At 41.0% G+C, this 23,961-nt stretch overlaps 3 protein-coding genes and 1 non-coding gene across 4 annotated transcripts; 1 reads left to right on the forward strand and 3 right to left on the reverse strand.

The window, feature by feature from the left end:
* Positions 1-1,582: 1,582 nt before the first annotated feature.
* Positions 1,583-12,967, reverse strand: acer2 (alkaline ceramidase 2). The gene is made up of 6 exons (XM_046417861.1): positions 12,569-12,967; positions 12,014-12,128; positions 9,943-10,084; positions 9,250-9,387; positions 4,485-4,622; positions 1,583-4,040 (listed from the first exon to the last, which is right to left on the reverse strand). Exons 1-6 carry the CDS (start codon positions 12,680-12,682, stop codon positions 3,854-3,856), a joined length of 834 nt encoding a protein of 277 aa, XP_046273817.1. The 5' UTR covers positions 12,683-12,967; the 3' UTR covers positions 1,583-3,853.
* Positions 12,968-14,050: 1,083 nt separating this feature from the next.
* rps6 (ribosomal protein S6) lies at positions 14,051-18,950 on the forward strand. Its single transcript, XM_046417871.1, has 6 exons — positions 14,051-14,207; positions 14,879-15,010; positions 15,567-15,777; positions 16,389-16,535; positions 18,171-18,328; positions 18,817-18,950. The coding sequence occupies exons 1-6, from the start codon at positions 14,202-14,204 to the stop codon at positions 18,910-18,912; spliced, it is 750 nt and encodes a 249-aa protein (XP_046273827.1). The 5' UTR covers positions 14,051-14,201; the 3' UTR covers positions 18,913-18,950.
* Positions 18,951-19,448: 498 nt separating this feature from the next.
* LOC124074680 (perilipin-2-like) lies at positions 19,449-22,518 on the reverse strand. Its single transcript, XM_046417849.1, has 6 exons — positions 22,358-22,518; positions 22,057-22,240; positions 21,135-21,217; positions 20,789-21,038; positions 20,596-20,705; positions 19,449-19,866 (listed from the first exon to the last, which is right to left on the reverse strand). The coding sequence occupies exons 1-6, from the start codon at positions 22,376-22,378 to the stop codon at positions 19,525-19,527; spliced, it is 990 nt and encodes a 329-aa protein (XP_046273805.1). The 5' UTR covers positions 22,379-22,518; the 3' UTR covers positions 19,449-19,524.
* A 1,260-nt stretch (positions 22,519-23,778) lies between these two features.
* trnas-cga lies at positions 23,779-23,860 on the reverse strand. Its single transcript has one exon. It is a non-coding gene; the product is annotated as a tRNA-Ser (tRNA).
* Positions 23,861-23,961: the final 101 nt, after the last annotated feature.

Consider the following 23,961-nt stretch of genomic DNA (forward strand, 5'->3'; position numbering starts at 1 on the left):
ATTCAATTACATAATGCCAATTTTTCTCAAAAATTTTGAGTTTGGAAATGGGACATTTTAAAATAGAAACATCTGATTATCATAACATACATAAATACATAAATAAATATTAATGACCTACAATGATGAATTGTGACGCTTTTCATGACAACGTAAAAATAAATAATCCAGAAATTATTGTTTCACAATTTTGTCGTTATATTTTTTGTCTATATTAATTCATTTAATTTCATAATGTTGTCTTTATTTATTTCACATTCGACATTTTTGATATTAACAAAAGGAGGTAAAACCAGCAAACTTCATTTTCCTTAGTGGTGTAAAATCTTACCATAATGTATAATTCATCTGGAATTTGCTGTATTCATGGACCCTCTTTCACACCACCTAAACTCTGATATTTATTTTTAAAAATATTCTTCACCGTGATCAGCAGAATGAACCCTGCAATACAATGAAAGCAGAAGTGATTTCATAGTTTATATTTACAAATCTGTCACTGTAGTTCACAGCTTGCTTTATTAAAAGTGATGGAGTGTATGTGGTTTCTTTTCTTGTGTTGATGTTTGCACCCTCTTGTGTGTTTTATTCTTACTACCTACTTTGTACATGTTACTTGAAGTTATATATATATATATATGTATGTGTGCATGTGTGTGTGTACTGGAAAGCACCTGAAAGTTCACACGCAATTATACATAAAATTGCTTTGTCTGGCCATTATGATGCACTGTCCAGGCCTACAGGGGTAAAGACGAATGTGTGGACATACGCTGTCTCATTTGTCTCCTGTATGTCCACACATGCAAATTTTGCAAGCACTGAACAGTGGCAGAGCTGTGTAAGACATTAGTGAATCACATATTTTTTAACAATTCTAATTTTCCTTTTGTAAATCCTAGCTTTAGGGTCATCAATTCTGAACCACGTGAGAAAAAGAGAGACAAAATGCAGATGTAGAAAAACTTTGCCCCCTAGTGGCAAAAAGTGTCAACGGTGCCACTGTAAATCTCAGTACCAAGACACACTATTTAGACTAAAGTATTGTGACACCTGACAATTACACCAACAGAGACTTTAATGTCATCACACTCTAAATACACAGACAGCTTTGCAGCTTTAACAGCTTCCACTCTGCTGGGAAGGCTTTCCACGAGATTTTGGAGTGTTTCTGTGGGAAATTTTGTGAGGTCAGACGCTGATGTTGGACCAAAAGGCCTGGCTCACAGTCTCTGTTCCAGTTCATCCCAAAGGTGTTGGATGGAGTTGAAGTCAGGACTCTGTGTGGGCCAGTCAAGTTCTTCCACACCAAACTCATCCAGCCATGTCTTTATGGAGCTTTGCTTTGTGCACTGGGGCAGTTCAAGGTCAAGTTTAAAGTATAAACATTAAGGAGCATAAATTGGATAAGCTTATAGTTGAGTAAAATACCTAAAGTACCTCAGAAGTGTACAGTGCTTGAGTAAATAAATTTAATTACCTTCCACCACTGAGGGTGAATACATTTTTTGAAACAAAAATGATTCCAACATGACATTATGTGTGATTTGTAAATAAAAAAAGAAAAAAAAAACACCAGTAATCCATTTGAGTATCAGCTTGGTTTATTGCATAAAATAAAAATCCTAACATTCTAATCTATTACAAGTATTTGTTTACAAAACAGGATAAATTATGAAAATAAATACTTCTGTGCAGTTCGTCTTTATTGTCAATGCAGGAAGAGACAAAATGAGATCGATGTGAGTTCGTTTAAGTCCATAAAGAAAGACTTAAGTCATTGTTTAGACAACATGATCATCCCTCGACACAAACGTCAGCATGCGGAGGGGCAGCATGAAACACGTCGTCTCGTTCACGCAATCTCCTTTATCTGACGATGACTCACTGACTTCATCTTCGTACAAACCAATCCGCCACCATGGATCAGATGTGCGATTCAATACGATTTGTATTCTTGTGCACTAGACAGCTTTGTTCACATTGTTGATACTGTCAAAGTTTCTCCTGAAGGTAACAGGAAAAAAAAAGAATGTTTGGCAGTACAAAAGTAGCAGTCATGCAATATCAAAAAATCATCCACTTTTCAATTTTGGCTACGCTTCATTTAGAAAAATATAAATGGTTTTGGATTTCACAAAATACTTCAGGCTATCAAAAAAACCCACTTCAGAATCTCACAAAAATAGCTTCTTTCCTTCACTTGACCCCTCATGTGTGCACAAGTTATTTTAGTTAGTTTGGGTTCCCAGAAGCCTCTGCAGGAGGGCAGGAGTAAAAATAATATTAGCCAAATAGCTTGTTTTCAAGAACAACATTGAAGACAATGGTTTGTGGTGAGAAAAACTTTGGTGCTCCTTGATTTTTTAGAGTTAGTGTTTAGTTTTACTTCCCTTTTATATTCCACATACACATTTTCTATTCGTTTCTGTCAGATTAACACTGATAAATTCCAAGTCGGATGTAATAACACCTAATCTGTCCCACAGCTTTACCTGCTATAATCTAAACCTCACTTTTGTTATTTACTGTACTGCATTTCCCCTTTTCGGGCGAGCAGTTCCAGGACACAGTTCTTTTGCATTTGAAGTCCGTTATCCTGGCTGATTAAGGCTTTTTGCACAGTTTTTAATTGTTTTGATATTTTTGCACAAAAACACAGAGTCTGGCATAAATAACCCTGAAGAAAAGTTTAAGAGTTGAGGCATCTTAAACTGTAAAAGCTTTACATTAGCAAGCGAATATTTGAGTAAATAATTATAATTATCACGTTTTGAATTGCTACACACTGTGCATTTAGCCAAAGGCTTTGAGAACCGTTTCATTCTGTGCAAAGTAAGTCATTCTTTTTCCTTTAAAATTCAATCATATTTCAATAAGTTTTGATTTCACATTCTGGTTTTTGTTTTTTTGTTTTTGTTTTGTTTTTTTAGTTTTGGCTGATATCAAAGGGTACCTGTTCTTTTAGTAATATATGAATGATATGGAAAATAACTGCATAATACATTTTTAGTTACCACAATACACAGGAATATATTAGACACATTTCACATATACTATCTTGAACAATCGCAATGCCATGCTGGAAGTTAAGACACAGCACACTCATGACAGGAAGAAGCCTACGGTGTCTCCGTCGTTTTGAATCTAAAACGTCCACCGACAGAGAGAGAGCAGGTGTGAGCGCCTTAGTCCGTTATGTATTCAAAAACACACGAGGCTTGGTGTGAAATACGCTCCTGTAACACTTCTGCGTGAACGAGCTTGTTGATTCGCTGAGTTTGGTAAGACCGGCTGAGAAATGTAATATGAAGCTTCAATACTGAATCACTGCATTAATGATAATGCATAGTGCTTTATTGTTTATAAGCATGGTTTTATAATGGCCAGACAGCACAGATGAGATGCCGTTTTTATGTTTGTAAAGGCAATGTGACAAGGTTTGCTGAGTCACTATAAAATGTATAAAATCTTCTCTTTAAAGAAGCCTGAAATGCATAATAACAATGCACAAAAGGTAGCTTATGCAAAGCCTGAGAAGGTGTTTGGAACGCTGTAAAGGTTTCTTGGCTTTGATACTGATCTAGTTAAGACGTCACCCTGCGTCATGTGCTAATTTGTGACACCTTGTGTTCTCTGAGTTGCTTAAATGCTGCTGTGTAGTGAAAACCAGACCAGGGACAGAACAAGGAATAACGTGAATCCTCACGGTTGGCTGATATGTGCATCACCTACATGACAAGAGCACCAGTGGACGTAACCTGACGTAGTGGCGTATCATGTTGCCATGTTTGGAAACATCTTGGTGAGAAGCGTTGAAGCACGACCGGCAGAAGTGCAGACTTGAGTCACTTTAAGTCACCTTGATAGCAGACTTCTTGTGGACGCACAGCAAGGAGACGTAGGGCACACCAATGAAAGCCCATTTCTCGTTGGGCCAGAACATGATGACGGGGCCTCGCTCCGGAGCCTCAGTCGCCACATCGAAGTACGCGAAGCAAACGCAACCCAAGTAAGAAGCCAGACAAATGAGGATGTGCCTGCAACGGAACAAGAGGAGTTAGAATGGATCAAACTGCCTGAGAAATGCGACATCGCGGGGGCAGGATGGTGACAACGCAGTGAAGGATTAACAGTGTTTACGGTGCTTTAATTGTCTGTAATCGGAGTAGTTAAAATCTCATTTTCTCAAATGACTGTTGAGTTTTATTTCCCAAGCTGTCAAAGACCGATGTTTGCTGAGACTCAGCAATCAGCTATCTTCCAACAGAATCTCCACCAAGCCAACATGTTTTGGGTTTACTAAGACTAAAAGATGTCAGGACGTCATTACAGACAGAAGGTACTTTATAAGGTAGAGATTTTTTTGTAGTCAACTTTAAGTCTGAATAACCTTTAGTAATAACTTTAGTGTCAGAAGTTAAATGAAAGCCTTCAAAGCAATCCAAATCGAACTGACTCTTCCGAGCTGCGTTCAAACTTACCAAGCACAGTGCAGGTAGGGAAAGTTGACAGACGACCACATTTCACAGAATATCCTGTCACTGACCCAGCAAAGCAGAGCCAGTGCCCACCAGATCCCCGAGACCAGGCCCAACTTGAACACCCGTGTGTTTTCACACCTGCAATGACCAAACAGAGCACTGAGAACAGGTGTGAAAACCACACAAAAATACACTGTGGCTTACTGATAAAGTCTGACCTACAACATGTTCGGACTTACCTATTATTGTTATTTTCAACCGAGAACATAAAGTACATACAGCACACTGTTTTTGTATATTTCCATTTGATTTAATTACATGTGATAAGTGCTGTGTATGCAAGCCTTAGTGTGTCTAACCTGTCAAAGGAAATATACAAACAAATGAAAAGAAATTACGCAGAATGCACTTAACTTGAAATTTAAATTTAAGATTAATCTAATTTATCAAATATGCAAAAACTTCTGGCCACTGTTTGGCAGTGGAAGCGGACAGTAAACACAACATTATAACCTTTGAAGAAAATATGGCTCACGAGAAAACAGCTTCCTCTTTACACATCCTGCAGAAACTGAACAACATGCGTCCAATATTTACTCTCCTCTCAGGTCTCCATTAACCGTCATGCGGCTCTTCAGCTGCTAAACGCTCCAGCTCGTCGCTGAATTTGTCTGCTGATTTGTCTGTCACACAAAGTAGGATTTTACAGCTTTGTCACTGAAAGCATCGGCTTTACTGTCTATGTTGTCCACTCTAGCTAGGGTGCACTTATAATAACAACAGGGATTTCCGTGACAGGACATTAAACTGCGGGTTAGCACGTGTATCTTTACATAAAGAGAATTATCTTCTCTTTCTTTTGGTGACCTGACAGACTCGAGTACCAACTATTCTGGTCTACTTCCCCAGACAAATGTCTGCTAGTGGACACACCTCTGACCTACAGAGACATGTGCTAATCCAGAGGGCTGTTGATGAACTATTCTTAGTCTTGTCCTCCTTAGACACACCAGTCACAGCCGCCCTGCTGTGGGCTGAGGCGAATGTTGAGTGCCAAAACAAAGACAAGGGCAAGGAAGCCCGACTGAACTGTGACGTGCATCTTTACAGTTTGTCACCTTCCTCCCTAAGCCACAGCATTTGATGAAGTCATAGCATTTTGCAGGCAGTTTAATTCGGGTTACCACTCTTTGTTTCAAGAAGAATGTTGGGATGAACTTAAATGAGATTATTTATCATTAGATAAAGATTATTTAATGTCACCATTAAGATGACTTTAAACTAAAATATGGAGGACATTACACAAGCCCGTGCACGTACAGCATACATTATTATGTATGCAGCTTAAGAGATGTTTTTTTTTTTTTTACTGAACAAATCGCAAATCTCCATGAAAGGGAAGCCACTTGGGTAACTTCAAGCAGAAGCTTAAAATTCAGTGATATTTGTGCTGTTTTGCATTTATGGCTGACTGACTTTCAAAAAGAAAAATAATGTTTTTATGGCATTCAGGTCAAATATCAATGAGAGCAGTCATATCACCGCCATACAGTACAGTATATGTACTGTGTATATGTTTAATGCACTGATGTTCTATCAGTACTTGGATCACAGTTACTTAATGAACCACACTGGCAAGCATGACATCATTATGTTACATAACTGGTCCAGAGAGCAGGTCGAAAAAAAAAATGGTGTCATGACAACTCAGGAAGTACACAAATAGATGGCCAGTGACAGGTCTTCCCGGAGGGAAACGTCCAGGCCATTAAATGGTCATCAATATTGTATTGTACTGCAAGTGTTTCGATCCATTACAAACTCTGACTGTGAATAAGGCGCAGTACTAAGCCAGCTGTGCGCTCAGTTGCTGCCTTCATATACATACAGCACAACTGCCATAAGCCGGCCAACACCCCTTCCTGCTAACAAACAAGCCCTGACAAAACCATCACCACACAGCCGGATATCTGGGATGGTGCGCCTATCAGCTCAAACAGAAGCGTGCGAGATAAGAAACATGACTTGAAACCAGGACTTCCCCTTAGAGACGGAGAGTGATGGGGAGTATGACTGTCGGGGGCCAAGATAAGTGAAGGAAAGGCTTGTCTGTCTGTCTGTCTGGGGTGAAGTGATGCTGAGAGGTTTCTCTCGCTCAAGGGATTAGAGAGGAAGAGGCCGCATTGGATCAGTGAAACAAGGCCTGATATTCATCAAAGACCCCGGAGGTAAACGTTCATGTACTGCTAGAGCGAGTTGAAGGAAAAGTTTACGTGTCAGACTCTAATAAAACAACATCAAACCGGATACAGTGATGACACATCACACAGCGTTGTTGACATTTTGAAAGTTGGAATTATTACGAGCTACTTTTGATGACGAAGCCATTAGAATCAGCATCTCGTCTGGTTCATGACAAGTTGAGTCTTATTTTGGCGGAGATGTGGGAACGTTTTGATTTAAATGTGACAAGGCAGGAAAAAAAATAAAAAAGACAATCAAGCCGGCTGTTAACAAGCCAGGTTATCGAAAACAATTTACTGTTGGTGCCTGCACACGGATGTTGGTTGAGTTAAAGCAGTGAGCCAGTCTGTAAACCACAATGGACCCCAATTGGGTTATAATTCTACAGTTCTTTGATTATTTTGCTTTTGTTAGATCACAGTGCAGACACTGCCGAAGGAGAAGAAGAAAGAACTCAGATCAACGTAACCACCAGGCAATTAAACACCCATATTTTGATTTTCAGATATGGTTGAACACTTGAGCTTCAAGCCTAATCTGAGTTCTTTCACTGCATTCAAATGTCTCAATTAACTTGAGGAGAACAATGTTTTTATGACAGACAGGAAACAATGGGCAAAACTACAAAAATAAGCCACAGTTCCATAATTATGGGAAGTTTAAATTAACAGTATTTCACCAGATGATATTTATTTTTGTTGGCATGTATATATGAAAGTGCGTATAAATAAAATCGTGCGCATGATTGCACATTTATTTTCCATTCAATATGATTTGATATAAAGTACTGTTCTACTTGTTTTAAATTTCAAGTCTTTTTCTTTTACAAGCTGTGTTGTTTTTTTAATGCAGCCAGCGGAGGACTGAATAACAAGTGTGGCTCGAGTCAAGACTACACCTGTTGTTTCAATAAAAGCTTGAAATAATAAACAGTTGCTTTATAACCGGAACTTTTTTGTTTTGTAGTTCTGAACCATACCTGTCCTTTACAAACAACTGGCACTGCACCAACAATTTCCGTTAATAATAACATTTGCAGCACTTGTACTGAACATCCTACAGAAAAGTTGTTTTTGTCAAAAGTGGAAGTGACCTGAATGAAGGGGGGAGAGGGCGCAACAGGCGGACTGTACAAGAAAAGCAAACACCAACAAAAACAGTCTGTCGTTTCTGTGGGCAAAAGTCCATCATCCAGGGCCACAGGAATTCTTTTCCCACTCAGCAGAACAAAAACAAGCCGTCTCTGTAGATGACCGGCACTTGCAGTAATGTCAAAAAATTCGCTAACAGGTTAAACAATAGATGACTGAAGGTTAAAAGACCGCCAGCGGTGAGTAAGGGATGTGGGAAACGGAAAGGACACAGCAGCTCCACATTACAGTGACGAAAGAAAGCTTTTGAGACACACACACACACACACAATGGGCACGAGTGGCTTGTTGTGTGTTTTCAGGAACATTCTTTCACATCATAACGCCCTATGATTAACTCGGAGCAGACAACATGTCATTAGACAGCGTAAGAACAAAAGGTCAAAGGTGACGTCTTAATGCGCCGTGGTGGACTGCAGAGACCACATCCTGACCCTGTTTTTCCTTTTGTCATGTTAACAGGACAGCAGCTGACTGACCCGACCAGACGGCTCTGAACCACAGACGCGGTCGGTGATACCTGCTGGTGCTGCATCATCCACACCATTTTGAACTGCATGGTACACACACACAGTTACATTTCTGTATATGTAAACAACACACACTCATATCCACATTTTAAGTTGTGTGGCACATTTAAATTCATCATTTGTTTCACTTGGCTGTTGACTGGACAGGCTGTAGATGTTTCCTAGCAACTGTTTTACACATTACTAAAGTCTTTACTAACCACGCTTCAAGTTTTTAATGGTGGAACCTGATTGAATGCATCTCTAGTTTGAAACCAGTCTGAGTGTGGAGGTTCGATCTCGGCCTTAAGGAGACATAAACTGTGATGAAGCTTACTCAGCTTTTCCTCCAAACTCATATCAGCCATATCAGCAGCCTCTACAGCTCAGTGAGTGAACTCTGAGTTCAGAATTTTAAATCAAGCTTGCACTTGAACACCAGAGCGACTTTATGCACAAATTGCAACGTGTTTCCAAATTGTGGCGCAACCTGCTTATGCTGAACATGCTGCGCTGCTTGTACATGCAGACGATCAAACGTCATACATTCCCTCACCTCGATCCAGGACTGTCTCACTGAGAATCACAACAGGGGAAAAAAAAAAGAGGGTGTTTTAAAAGGATAAATTACTCTGCCTGAGAAAGGGCTTTCTCATTAAAGTCGCTACAAACAATTAAAAAGTAAAGATGGCGCAGAATTGAAGCTCGTCGCTTCACAGACTTCAAGTCAAGTCCGTGAATGAGGAAGAAAACGTGCGCCTTTTAGTCCCTATGAAGACAGACTGGCAGACGAGTGTGATGGTCCTGGATCGGGACTGCACATGCACCTGCCCACGCTCACCTCCACCTGTTGTCACTAACCTTTTAAGCTCAGTAATGAGCAGCGCGGTGCAGGGGATTCCCAGGGTCATTAGTGACAGCGAGTTGACGACAGGCTTAACAAAGGCCAGCCCGGTGGTGATCCCAGACAAGATGCCGATGACCACTTTGAACCTTGATCTAGATTGAGAAGAGTTAAAAAAACAAACAAACAAATTAATAAATCAGAACAAGAAAACTTTGCCCTCCACGGACAGCATTGTGAAATTCAGAAGGAATGCTGCCCTTTTTGCACCTCGAGAAAGCACCATGACAACACTGACAGTCATATAATAAACAAGGGGAATGTTTCAAGTGACAGCCCGAAGTGAAAGAGCAGCCATGACGGCTCTGTGACAATGGAAAGAGAAGTAAAGACATGTGATGGGGTTTTTACTGGTGTCAGCTATCTCAGACAGGCCTATTATTAAACAGGCAGTCAGAGCAGTGGACACAAACATGTGACACAACAGTGGCCTGCAGTGACTCCACAGACTGGGCTCAAGTGCGTCCGACAGGAATACGAGATAAAAGCCAACATTTGCCAAAGTGCAGAGATAAACGTCCTCCTCTGAACTCACTGATCGGCTGAAATCCTGTATGCATTTAGCTCACAACACCACGCACTTTTATACACCCATACAGCAGTGTGAAGCTTCTAAAGGAAGTTATTCAGCGTTACACTGGTTAACACACCGATCCCTCCTGAACATCCTGGGTAGGTATCTCTTGGGAAACCACATGGCTATGGCACACATGAGCACCCATAAGATGGCCAACTCATCCAGCATCTGGCCGAGGAAGCTGAGGGTGGCGTGGAAATAAGTCGATCCAATGCCTGAAATAAAGAGACACGGAGGCAGAAAAGTGAAACATGCTTGTCAGAAGAAATGACGCTGTGCATGTTTAAAACACACTTTGAATATCCATTTGGAAGGAGAGTCAAAGAGACTGGGACTGGACAGCTTGGGTCAGGAGCTAAAAATCTAAGCAGTCAAAACTGTGTGCAGTCACGTGTACAGCTGACATGTTGCCATTTCCAGGCTTAAAATTGGAAAAGTGACAGTGAAAAACACACAGAAAGTCAAGGCAGGTGGGGATCAGCGAGTGCTCGTTTGTTATCGCAGCCCAGCAGACCTTCAGCTATCAGCACGATGTGTACTGATGGCAGATGCTGCAGGAGATTCCAACGTTTCAACAAACTTCTTATCCAAAAACCTTCTCATGGAAACAGACTCAATTTCCTGACCATAAATGCCAAACATTACAAAGTTCCAGCTTCTAAAAATGTAAATATCAGTGACTTTTCTTTGTTTTCTGTTATAGTAAATATTTCAGACTGCTAGTTGGTCAAGACATGTGAGACCGGATTGGGAAAACTATGACGACAATTTTGGACATTTTGGAGACCAGACAATTAAAAAGAAAACAGCACATGTACGTGTGCTGGTAGCCGACGGAGCAGTCGTCTCATGAGCTGCAGTGAAGATCACACACAGCTGAAGGCGAAGCTGAAGAACCCATGGGCTTCGTTTGTCTGCTCGGGTCAGCAGAAGTCGTCCCAGCTGCAGAGACACGAAACCACGTAACCTCTTGTCAGCTGTGGTCTTAAGTTTGAACGACCTCCAGATTCCTGACAATGCGGTCAGAGCTCCCACACCACATGCTGTAAATAAGCATTTGTGTTGCGGTACAAGAAATGCATGAAAGAAAATAGCTTTTATTTGCCTTCAGGTTTCATTGCCGGTTTGTGCGGCGGACGATTAGGAGACGTGGGACACCTCTGACGTGAGAAGACAACATCACACAGACACCAAACTGCCTGTTTTACCTCTGACCCATTGTTCAAGCTCCTGTAGCTCAGACATTCATGCAAATCCTATTCAACAGTTTTTTTTTTTCCAGTTGCTTTCAATCACCCAGTAAGGTCACCTGTCAGGAACAGAGGGAGGTTCGTCAGGTTATCTTTGCTGACGCCGCAACCAGAGTGTTTTCATAACAGCATGGGAACAGGGCACAGTAATCCCCCTGGGACTGTCCCTTAGATCCGCCACTTAAAACTGAAACACCGCGCTGAATCCAGTCAGACTTGATGCAATGGGTTTATTCATCCCGCTGATGAATAAGCATCATTCATGGCAAAAGCTTTTGCTGAAGACAGTGACAAGAGGCCACAGCCGAGGAAACCGACATTGTAACAGTGCTGTTGCACAAACACACTTAGAAATTGTAAAATGTGTAACTCATTTGTTTCGCAAAGGTGCTCACATAATCTGTGGATTTTAGGGCTGCAATTACAGAATATTTTCATTATCGATTTATCCGCAGCTTATACTTTTTGGGTTATAATGTCAGAAAATAATATCCAGAGCCCGACTTGATATATTTTAGTTGTTATGAACAGTCCCAAACACCTAAAATTGTAAGAAAAGACTGGGAAAACAAGCAAATATTCACACTCGAGAAGCTGGAACCAGTTACTTTTGTCTTAAATTAAAAAAAAAATACCTGACAATTAATCAATCTAATCCAAACTGATTAATCTAATCATCTTCTCCTTTTACAGACCCCACTCTTACACATGCAGACACAAAACACGTTTTATTATTAGATTCACTGCCATATAAAACTAACACAAGCCTGACTCTAAAGTGGACAGACATACGTATTAGTTACATGAAGTGACATTAAGGGAAAAAAAGCTGAACAGAAACATTAACGGGTTACAGAAAAGGTCATGGCACAGTTTGCCAGCCAGTCAACTTACCAACCACAACCAGCAGAATCCATATGAGGTAAATCCCACTGTTGAAATGTGTTGCATATTGGCGGAACAAGCACATTAATATGGGCGGCAAAACAAAAAACAAAATGTTGCTGATCTGAAATGATAAACAAAGAAAAGCTATGAGCGAGGAAACAAACAAACAAAAGAAAACACACCACATTGGAAACTGATCGTTTAGCTCAGTGACAACGTGCTCGTCAGAAGTCGATCAGTGCGCAGCCTCCATGAGCCTTTAACAGTCAAGGCGGTGGGAATGAAGCATAAAGGAACATTTTGGAGCCTGATGCTAACAGTCAAACATCGTGATGTCGCTGAAGCCGAAAAGCAGCCAAGCTGTTGAAAGTCAGTATAACTTACAGCTAGCTATAACTAACCCGAGAGGGGAGATTAAAAGGTATAGGAAAGCTGAGCAATACAAAGAAGAAACAATGCCAGAAAAGCTGTGGTCTGAGTCTAAACAAAACTGCATTGTGTAAAACAACAACAACAACAACAACAAAAAATGCACATTAGCTGCAAATCCTTCAAACCGACCGTGTTGTAAAATTCAGCGATGCTGGGGTAAATTAGGTAATTGCCTTCACACCAGTCCACCTCGGAGCTGCCAGCTTGCAACTGGTCCCAAAAAATCAGATTAACGTTACTCATGTCTGGACTAGTTCTGCCGGATGGACAGCGCAGAACAGGCAACACTGCGAAGATTAAAACAAACAAACAACAGCAACAAAAAAAAAAAAGTCACTATCTGTCGGCTCGCTGATCACACGCTGGATTTTACCGGTAAGAGACCTGACACGTATAGCACATCCAACTATGCGACACAGCGCATAAATCGTCGCCGAGCTGCATTTTTAAAGCCTCGGTTCCTCCACAAAGCGACCTGCTTGTCGTGACGCTCAGCACTGTGCATTGACAGCTGCTGGGTCTCTAGCCAAAGAGCATTCAATCGCCACAAGAGGAGTCACCCCCCCCGTCCGTTTGCTTTTTCGGTGACACGTGACCACAGCGGCCTTGGTGGTGCCCTAGCATCCGGATGTCCTCATTTGTTTTAACTTCTAAAATGAAACCTAGACAGCAAACTATGCGCGGGATGATCAACTTAAAACAACGATTCAAAATAATAAATAGCCACGTAAAAGGGAAGCATTTGCTTCAGGGATGAAACCATTTGCATATTTGCTTCACAAATATTAGCATTTTTTTAACCCCACATGTTTAACCAGCTTTTACTTTTGTTTTCCATTTTTCATTTCCGTTCTTGCAGTGTTGTGACAGTTAGACTTGTCTGTGGTGACTTTTGATGAAGACCACTTGAACAGCAGCAATAAAGTATTTTGAATTAACCACACTTAAAACCACAATTAAGATAGATAGATAGATACTCTATTGATCCCGAGGGAAATTCACAATTAACCACACTTGTGTTTTTATTGAGATTTGATAGGTTTATCGTACATACATAGTTAGGTGCCACTTTCCATACATATCCATTTGTACCTCCACAAGAAACAGCTTGTGGTAAGAGTAACTCATGATGCAGCTTTAGATATGCACCATGCATACCCATCACAACTCCATAACTACTCTCTGGAACCCTCTGGACGACGCATGCTCAGTGACTCAATAACGCCTTTGGTGTATTGATGTTTTGCGTGGTTATAGCCATTAATTAATATGCTTCATTTTGTTAATGTAGTTTGTTTATCTCGCTTTGTGTTTTAGGACTTTACATATGTCTCCAGTTTCCCATCTCTTGCGCGGGCTTTCTTTTGGGGGGGTATAGCCTACGGAATCAGCCTATAACCTTATGTGGAAAAAAAAAAACAGGCAAATATATAAATAAATTACTGTGAGCAGCAAGATATTTGTACACTAATCTTGGTATGTTTCTCTTTTTACGTAAAACATAGGCATACCTTATTACCATTAATGATAAATAAATTAACAGATAAGAGAATATACCGCATTTTTCTTTGGTTAATCGGTTTAATGCAGTTTTAGCTTTAGTTTCTTTACCCGAAATTTGTTTAATAACCTTCGGCTTGAGTTTGGTGAGGAAATTACAGCGAGACAGTTATCGCGATAACATTTCACGTCTATGTGAGACCACGAAGCGGATATCCGGTCTCTTTTCCGTGGCGGACCGTCGTACGGCCGGTTTGGCAAAATGAAGGTACAATGTTTCGCTAAATATATGCTTCTGTGGAAAGATATTTTTGCCAAAATATTCGTATATAATGGATGCCACGATTCTGCACCCTAAAGCGGACTAGTTAATTGTAGTAGTCACCGCTCAGACACTTAGGATGAGCTTTGATTGTGATAGAAGTCAGCGCTGACGATTCTTCTGGCTAGTGAGCTGTGGAAACATGGCCACACTGACAGAAATGTGCACCGAGTCCACGTCTGTGTTGGATGCAATAAAGAGTTTTCAAACTATAGTAGCTAACGTTACCTGAAAATTCCGCGTTGCCCCCTTTGTCCGTTTTTAATTTTAGTTGTTAAATGTTTGTATTAAAGCTAACGGTGCTCAGAGGCTAATATTAGCAGGCTTGAGTTCGCGGCCGGTACAGGAGCTAACAGGCCTACGAGTCGCTGAAGTTCTTGAATTTCGGGTTAAGTTGTGTTGGCTCAAACTTGTGACAGCTGAAATGAGTAAAGGGTATTTATTTTACCCGTGTATCAAGATTCAGAAGTTCTTTCGTAAGCGATCGTGCCTCGTCTCGCTGCTTCACGTTATACCCGGCTAACATTACCCGCTACACCTGTCTGCATGAGGACTGTTGGTATTCAGCTAGCATGAAGTACATGTTGTAACAATTAAATTTCACTTCTTTTCTTCAGCTGAACATCTCATTCCCCGCTACTGGCTGCCAGAAGCTGTTTGAAGTTGATGATGAGCGCAAGCTTCGTACTTTCTATGAGAAGCGTATGGCCACTGAGGTGGCTGCTGACCCTCTGGGAGATGAGTGGAAGGTAATGTTGTGATGTTTACTAACGGAGCTCACTGAAGTGTCCATTTCACTTTGACTTATTGTAAATGCATTGTGTGGTTGTTGAACATGATGTGGCACACCAGTAGACCCTTTCTGACTGATCTGTAGTCATTAAGGGGGGACAGCGTGGTGCCAGAGAAACTGCAGAGCTGCATTCCAGATACGACCAGACCGTGTAACCATGTCTGATTGAAACGGCATTGCTCTCTCAAATCCCTTCCATCCTCGAACACAATTAAACCACCAAGCCTATGTTTAATGAGATGACCATTTAGCCACTTTTGAGTCACAACTGCTCCTGCCTTTCTTATTGTGGCCATATGATTATTGAAGTGAAGTTGGCTATGCAACTACAATCTTAATTGTGAAGAGGTCAGAACTTTTGCAGTCCCATCTGTGATTTAAAAAAAAATAAGTAAAAAATTTAAGTTTGACCTTAAATATATTCACTAGTCAACGATTTCTTTATCTGAGACACTGAGCCACGGGTAGACTAAATGTTAAGATGTAAAAAAAAGTTTACTTTGTTTCTGCAGGGCTACGTGGTGCGCATCAGCGGAGGCAACGACAAGCAGGGCTTCCCCATGAAGCAGGGTGTGCTGACCCACGGTCGCGTGCGTCTGCTGCTCAGCAAGGGACACTCCTGCTACCGTCCCCGCAGGACTGGCGAGCGCAAGCGCAAGTCTGTCCGTGGTTGCATCGTCGATGCCAATCTCAGCGTTCTCAACTTGGTCATTGTCAAGAAAGGTAATGTGGTTCAGTCCAACTCATCTGAACGCTCTTATGAAAATCATGCATTTAAGTAAACTGTTACCCAGTAAACTAACGGGTGATTCTCAGTCTCATAATAGCACTTGGAAATGATAGTTATGGCACACCAGTAGACCCTTTTTGATTGGTCTGTAGTCATTAAGGGGGGACAGTGTGTTGCCAGAGTAACTGTGGAGCTGCTTACCAGATGCGACCAGACCCAGGATCAGTGGATGGTTGAACTGCATTGCTCTGTCATTGTGTGTTGGCTATAGGAGTATTAGATGACATTGAAGCTGTAACTGATTTTATATTGTGGCTAAATGGAGCAGTTTAATTCTTGTTGCTAAACAGCAGTGAGAATGGCACTCATGAGAAACATTTTAAGCAGTGTTAGATTTTACAAAGAATAAATACTCACCTGGTCATTTTACTGCTTTGAGCGGCAGGCAACTCCCCTTTTTTCCCCCTTGTAATACCGTTTGGGAAATTTTAGTTATTAGTGATGGTTGGAAATCATGCCAAGTACTTAAGATCAGTGAATGAACTGGTGAAGTGAACTTAACTGATAGTTTTTAACGCATGTTCTCCTGGTTTTTTTTCCCCAGGTGAGAAGGACATCCCTGGGCTGACCGACAGCACCGTCCCTCGCCGTCTTGGTCCCAAGAGGGCCAGCAAGATCCGCAAGCTCTTCAACCTGGCTAAGGAGGATGATGTGAGACAGTATGTCGTGAGGAGACCCCTGACTAAAGAAGGTGAGACCATTGTCAGGTTTTGTTTAGACCTCCAAGTGTTCTTGGGACAACTGAATGTAGTTTTTTATTTGCTAGTGATTTGACATCCCTTTCTTCAAAATGAGATTTAAAAAAAGAGAAACTGGGCTCCTGGATATAAAAGGGTGTCTGAAATATTAAGTATAAATACTTACAGCAGCCATTAAAGCACTGCTTGGCTTTTGAGGTAATATTTTTAAGTTTTATTTAAGCTTTTTGTCGGCAGATTTGACATTTAGTTTGCTTGAAAATGCTGGACGGTGATGGTGAGGTGTGGTGTCACAGTTCAAAAAGTTTTACAGGTTTAGGTTGTTATTCATTTTTGTTAGTGTAGGCATGTGTCAGAAGTTTTGATTTTATTTTATTGTAAATCTGAAAATGCTACAATATTTAAGGAACGCTGCTGCAGTCAGGATTTATGGGGCTCTTTGACCGATTGCTGACAGCACTATTGACCCATACAGCCAAAATGTTGTTTCTTTACCTCATCTGTAGTTACAAGTGTTAATAAAAACACAATTAAAGTGGTGAGGAAATAAATAATTGTATCTGTTTTGCTCAACTCAAAGAATAGTTTCACCAACTGTAAACATGGAGGAAAAACTTAAATGGGACAGAAATTGGTGTGTGTCTTCTCAGTCTTCATATTGAGCCCTGAAGAAGCTACAAGTCCATCACTTGAACGCTGCTTTTATCTGGTTACTCTCACTAAAGTTTGGTAAAATTTACTCTGGCATAAAGTGTGTGTACTGCCAGGGTCAAAGTATTCTAACCTCCACACTGTAATCAGCTGAAGTACTTCAGAGAGCTGTGGAGCTTTTGTAGTAGTCCTTTAACTTTCTTTGCCAGATTTAACTTTGCCCACAAAGAAAATGAATCTTTCTTGCTGCTCCTCAGCTGTTAACTGTGTCCTGACAAAGTGACCATAAAAGTAGGCGTTAGACAAATATGTGGGTCTCTGGCAAGCTCTATCCTATAATACTAGACAGTGGGACAAATGTACTGAGTATTGGTGGTAGACTGATGCCATACTAAAGTGAAAGCTCTCCCACATGTCTGCCTTCTCAGCATTTATGTAATGCTGGCAAAAATTAGTCCAGTTTAGAGCCTTAGAGCTGCTGTTGCTGGCTTCTGTACATCACCAGGCTAGCTACATCCTGTCAGTAATCACAGTACAGGCTTTATGTACTCACTGCACATTTTGCAGTGACAAAATGCAGCTCACTGTTAGCAGCGATGTGTCATTGTTTTTGGGGCTTGCTATCATCTTGCACAGTGTGGTGTGCAAGATGAGATCAGGACCGCAGCTCGCTGTGTGTACCGGACAAAACCAGAACCTGCAGATAAATTTCAACTTCGAGGTTCCTGTGCCCATGAGTTCAGCACAGCTGGTCACTGATGAACTGCTGGTATTGCTGAATACTTGTAGGAATCAGATCTGATTTCTTCACATTGTTGTTGAAGGTGTTTGTGTGGATCTCATTAAGTTTGTGTTGATGGCACTTTACCTGCCCCTATAAAACCACTGCAGCTGTTTGTGTGAAAGTCACCAATGGGAACACATGCAAGGCATGTTTTCACAATGTCCTCATTATCTTGATCTCCTCTCTCCGGTAGGCAAGAAGCCCAGAACCAAGGCTCCCAGGATCCAGAGACTGGTGACGCCTCGTGTGCTGCAGCACAAGCGCCGCCGCATTGCTCTCAAGAGACAGCGCACCCAGAAGAACAAGGAGGAGGCCTCTGAGTACGCCAAGCTGCTGGCCAAGAGGATGAAGGTGATGTTTTATTTTCTTCTTTGTGTTCTCTTTTATTACACTGCTTAGCCACTGAGGTGGCTTTTAGTTGTGGACATGTTCTTAAAATATGTGACTGACCCGATGGATTAGCATTTCAGTGTTTCAGGTCCATAAATGATCCAAATGTACATTTTTAGGTTTTTATTTGTACTATTGTACTGAAGATAAGATGCATTACTCTTCAGAAGTGTTTGTTTTTAACAGTGGTTTTCATTTCCTGAAGTCTTGAATTTGAGTTTTGCTTGGATGCCTTGCAAAAATTAAATAGTTTAACAATACGTTAACAATACCCTATACTTTATAGGGTCATGTTTTTCCATTAGTAGGTAATTCCTTTAATTTTTGAAAGATTTCTGCAAAGGGTAATGCTGACAATCTTTTTTTTTTTAATGTTACTGAGTGATATAAGTGCAAATGTTTTTGGAGGAGGTTAAACAGTTTACCAACACATTTCTTACTGTAAACAGGAGGCCAAGGAGAAGCGCCAGGAACAGATCGCCAAGAGGCGCCGCCTTTCTTCACTGAGAGCATCCACATCCAAGTCAGAGTCCAGCCAAAAGTGAAATCAAAAAGTAAAATAAAAACATGTTTTGCTGAAAAACCTGTCTGTAATGTCATTCATTCTTTTCTATTTCACCCAGTATGTTGAAGTCCCATAGTTTATTGTATGACCATTGCCAGTTGAATTATTGTGGCCAATTAAGACTAATTATAAAACAATCTGTTGCTATTAGAGAAGCAAAACACACTTATCTCAGCAGATAATGCTAATGTTTTAAAGTGTATTTAGTAATGCATTTGATTTTTGCACTTCATGAAATATCAGTGTTTTATGAACTTGAGAGTCCACAAAAAGTTAAATTTAGCGTAGAAGGTGTAGTTTGAACAGTTGTGTTCACATCTGCACTCAGGTGGGGAAAACAAGGGATGTTAAGCTTCCATACTGAACCCTGGAGACAAGTTGGTTAACATGGGAGCTTGTATGTTGTCTTCCAACAATACAAGCTGTGCATTTCCCCAGCGTTGACTGGCAATGCTCGTACAGGCTTTTTCTTTCTGTGAACAGCTGCTGGACTTGAAGAATATCAGGAATCGAAGCTCATGAATCTTAAACTTTTATTTCAAGCCGATATTCAGTTGCCCCTCTTCAAGGAGCTGTGGGGCAGCAGTCAGTATCAGCGATGACCACATCCTTTGACATTACACCCGTTGTCAAACACAGGCGACTTGGCTGGCCTCCTCTTTCGGCAGGTGGGTGGTGGAGCTTGTGGGAGAGCCTGGACCACGTCTTTGTGAGGCGAGATCTCCGAGACATTGAGACAACCTCTGTCCTGGTTAGAGCGATTGTGCTGGGATGGCGGGCAGCCTAAGTTATACATCTGGGAGATGAAGAAGAATAAAGACACGAGCTGATGCTGCATGTACTGAGGCAGCCCGTGGATGCTCCAGGCCAAGGTCTGCCAGCTGGTCTGAAGGTCCTGAACCAGACCTGGATGCCTGGACAAGTTCTCTATGACCTGTTGAGTAAAAGACAAAAAAAATTCTTTTGTGTCACACTTGAAAAGCTTCACGAGTGTGTGAAATTACTGACAACATGTAGCGGCAATTTGATTCAAATCTGCTGAATTATGCTGCACTGAACAACAATGGAGAGACTTAAAGGTTTGTTATTGTCCCATTAAACCTGTTGAAGTTAACATCACCTTGAAGAAACGCATCACAGCTTCACAAGAACTGAGCAAAACTGTGACTGTAAACCAACCACGTTACAAATAACTGATGGTGAACACTTGATTCATACGAGTTCAGTCTTTCAGTTGTGTTTAACAGCCATCATGATATTTCCTATAAACTCAGTTATGAAGGTTGTATACTTTTTGAATTCTGTTTTTGTTTGCTACATGCTGTTGACACTCAGCCACCCTTCCACCTCTTGTTAAAGGAATAGTCTGACATTTAGGAAAATGAGCTCATCTGATTTTCTTGTAGACTTACATTAGAAGATCAGTTTCACGAAAGCCTCATCACTGCTGTTAGGGTGTGAGGCAAATCAGTCAAGCCTCCATTTCCAGTCTTTATGCTAAGCTAGGCTAACCAGCTTCTTTAAATGGACAGGCATCATGGAGGTATCGATGCTCTCGTCTAACTCGGCAAGAAAGCAAACACCCACGTTTCCCAAAATTTCAGAACAAGTCCTTTCAACCCGACTGACAGCACACCTGGACAGACAGCATCTTGGAACCTACCATGTGGGAGGTCCTCCTGTACAGCTTGGCAGCGAGTGAAACCAGTCGCACAGGGTAACTTCTCCTGGGTGTTCCCACCTCAAATCCCCCCAGCAAGTGAGCTTCTTCTTCTGCGAAGTCAGCAGGAAGATATATGTTAAGTGACAAAGTGCAATTTCATTTACATTAGTAAAGTCTCCATTAAGCGACGTGCCTTTGTCTTCTTCAGTGGGAGGAAGCACTCGGTCCATCAGAGCCTCCGACATGTTCAGAGCAGAGTCCAGTCCCACGCTGGCCACGCCGATTGCTCTCTCCACAAGGGGCTCGCCAGCCTGGTCATCAACCTGCTGTGTCCTGCCCATAAGCCATGTGACCGTGTACTGTACGCAGTCCACAGTCCCATTAGCTGCAACGCTCACCGCATCCTGGATTTCATGCATCTTGTTCTTGGCAGTGGCAACAATCTGTGTGAATCAGACGAAAAGCGGGAGAGATGGTGGGAGCTTCTTGTGCCATCTGTGTGGCTCGTTAAGATTTGAGAGAAGAAAGGGAAAAGTCACCTGCTCTGTGGGTGCGTGAAGCGCTGGGAACGAAGTCTCCAGCCAGTCGAGACTTTTACATGCAAGGTCATTTGCAATGGAAACTGAGGAGACAATCCCAAGAGTGAAGACATGACTGAAAAGTTTTCCTCACTTCTACAATAAATGACACCTGCAGTCTTCATTTAGCAGAGAGCCTAAAACAATAAAAGGCTTTTCCTTTTAGCAGTCAGTTATTAGCAAATATAAATAATTTATCTGAGCACATGTGAAGCTTGTGTGAAAGCTGCCCTGCTGTTGGCTCTCAGTAAACCTTTAGAGCTGAAACAATCAACTGATGAGTATTGCCCTACAAAAGGCAAAATACGGTAATTATATATTTTGTTGTATTTGGTCAAAATCGAGTTATAACCTTTGACCAAACTGACTTTCTGACATCTATTTTCATATGTAAATGTAGTAGCTCCTAGCTGGACAGCTAAAGGCTACATCAACATGAAAATAAGAGTTACATTTTCTCTAACAAACTAGTTCAAATTACAAGAAAGCTGAAGAAGAAGAAAGCATACTGTAAGCAAATACTGAAGCGAAGAAAAGAAAATTTCACCTGATTCTGATTTCATGGCTATTGCAAGGACTGTGTGGCGCTTTTAAAACAACGAGGCTAAAAAAGTGTTGCAATGTGACAGTTTGACGTGCAAACATCAGTAATTGTTTTGGGGGTGTAATTGTTTAAATCATTTGTTTAAAAAAATTATATGTATATATATTTTGTCTTTTGGGCCTACGTGATTGTAAAGTGAATATATCTACATTTAAAAAAATAAATAAATCATTAAAGAATTAATCGAGAATGAAGTTAATTATGTGCGACCCTAACGTAAACTCACTGACATGAGCACTATGAACAGCACAGAGTGTGACCATATTACACAGCACTCACTCTGAGGCTCCAGTTTAACGACGACAGGTGAGACTGCGGCCGTCACGCGGCCCTCCAGCCCCTCGCACGCGGACCTCAGGTTGGGGTGGCTGCGTTTAGTGTCCGTGTACAACACCGACAGCTGAGTACAGACTGAGCGAACCAGCGGCAGCTTGGCCAGCCGGGCAGCTGCACTCTCTACCCTCTGCAACAACACAACAGAGACACAAAAAAAGCTGCGGTCTTTGTTCGTTAATTAAACGACGTTCATTTAGCAGGTTTTGTTGAACGAGTACAGGTGATGTGCCTCGGCTGTACTCACCTGGTTGTTGTTCATCGGCATGTTTCACACACTTTCATCGAGGAGAAAGAGAAATGAGGCTTCATATGAGTCGACTTCTTTGCAGACTCTGTCGGTCGAAGAGGATGTTGAAGACAATACAACACCAACCCGTCAACGTGCTGATTCATAAGAAAACTGTCAATTAGCGCTCACCTGTGCTGGTGCCGCCCCGAAGCTCTCGGGCTGCTCTCGCGATATGTTCAACGTGAGGACAAACCGAAAAATTCAGTCAGGGCTCTTAAACAAAACGGAGGTCTTCGTTTTATCTAACAGGATAGATCTGATAAAGAGGGGTGTTTTATTTATTCAATCTAATCATCATCAGTTTCACCATAGTCATCTTTAACAACATCACGAACAATTAAGTTTACGTCACGTGTGTTCAGGGAGTTCAGGAGCTTTGGCTACTCAAACTAACAAACACTAAATTTTATTTATTTTAATTTATATTTTATTTTAATTAAGTTCTGTTGACATCTTTCGCATTTTTTTATGTTTAGCAAGTAAGCTCGTTTTCTTAAGTTAAAGTACGAATACAACCTAAATATTCTCTTGTACTGAACTCAAAGTGTGGAGTAAAAGTACTGACGTTTAATCAGTAAAAATGTACTTAAGAGCAGATTATTAGTACTGCATCACATCATATAAGCATGCTTTTTTATGAAAATACTTAGTAACTGTAAGTGTAAAACAAATGGAGTAGTCTAAAAAGTTACAATTTACCTCTTAAGTGTAGTGGAGTTGAGATAAGAGCATAAAATTAAAATACTTGAGTAATGTATGTAAGTATGTAAAATTTGAAGTATAACCCTTCAGTAAACATAGTTACCTCAATGCATTTAGCTGACCAACTAAAATACTAACTAACTAAAATACTCTTTAGCCCATAAGAAACTACAGTGAGGGAATAATGACCACAAATGCTAAATGTAACATATTTGTGACATTACAGATCTTGGCCACTAGGGGGTACTTTTTCCAAAACAACTTCATAAGTGTGTACATGAAGTTTGTTTGATCTGTTTTACATCCCCCATAATTTTCCTATAAAGAAAAATGGGTCTGGGTTTTGATGGTAAGGTTATGCTCACAATGAATTGGAATTAATGAACTGGAAGTGTCATCAGTAATGTCAACACTATTGTTATCAATAAAATCATCATCAAATTACATTGGACCTTGCAGAAGTCTTAATAATTAAAAAAAAAAAAAGATTCCAATCTCATGAACTCCTTAAGTAACATCAGTATTCACTTTGTTCTTCATTAACAACAGTTGTTTGTTTCTGATGTTATGAAAATGCAATTTCCCCACTTATAAGCTTCTCCAAGACACCACAATGAATGTAAGAGCCCACTTACTGATCACAGTAATTGATGACTGACACCAACGGACACCAACGCTGTGAGCAGGATTTGAACCTGCGCGGGGAAACCCCATTGGATTTCGAGTCCAACGCCTTAACCACTCGGCCATCACAGCTCAGCCACCAAAGTAGTCAGTACCATAGAAGAATAATGAGGAAATAGTTTCAGGAAACGAGAGACGAAGACAAGTCCCACAAGCTGAGGGCAGTCTGGGAG

Source organism: Scatophagus argus, chromosome 2, assembly GCF_020382885.2.
Source record: "Scatophagus argus isolate fScaArg1 chromosome 2, fScaArg1.pri, whole genome shotgun sequence".
Classification (NCBI taxonomy): Eukaryota; Metazoa; Chordata; class Actinopteri; family Scatophagidae; genus Scatophagus; species Scatophagus argus.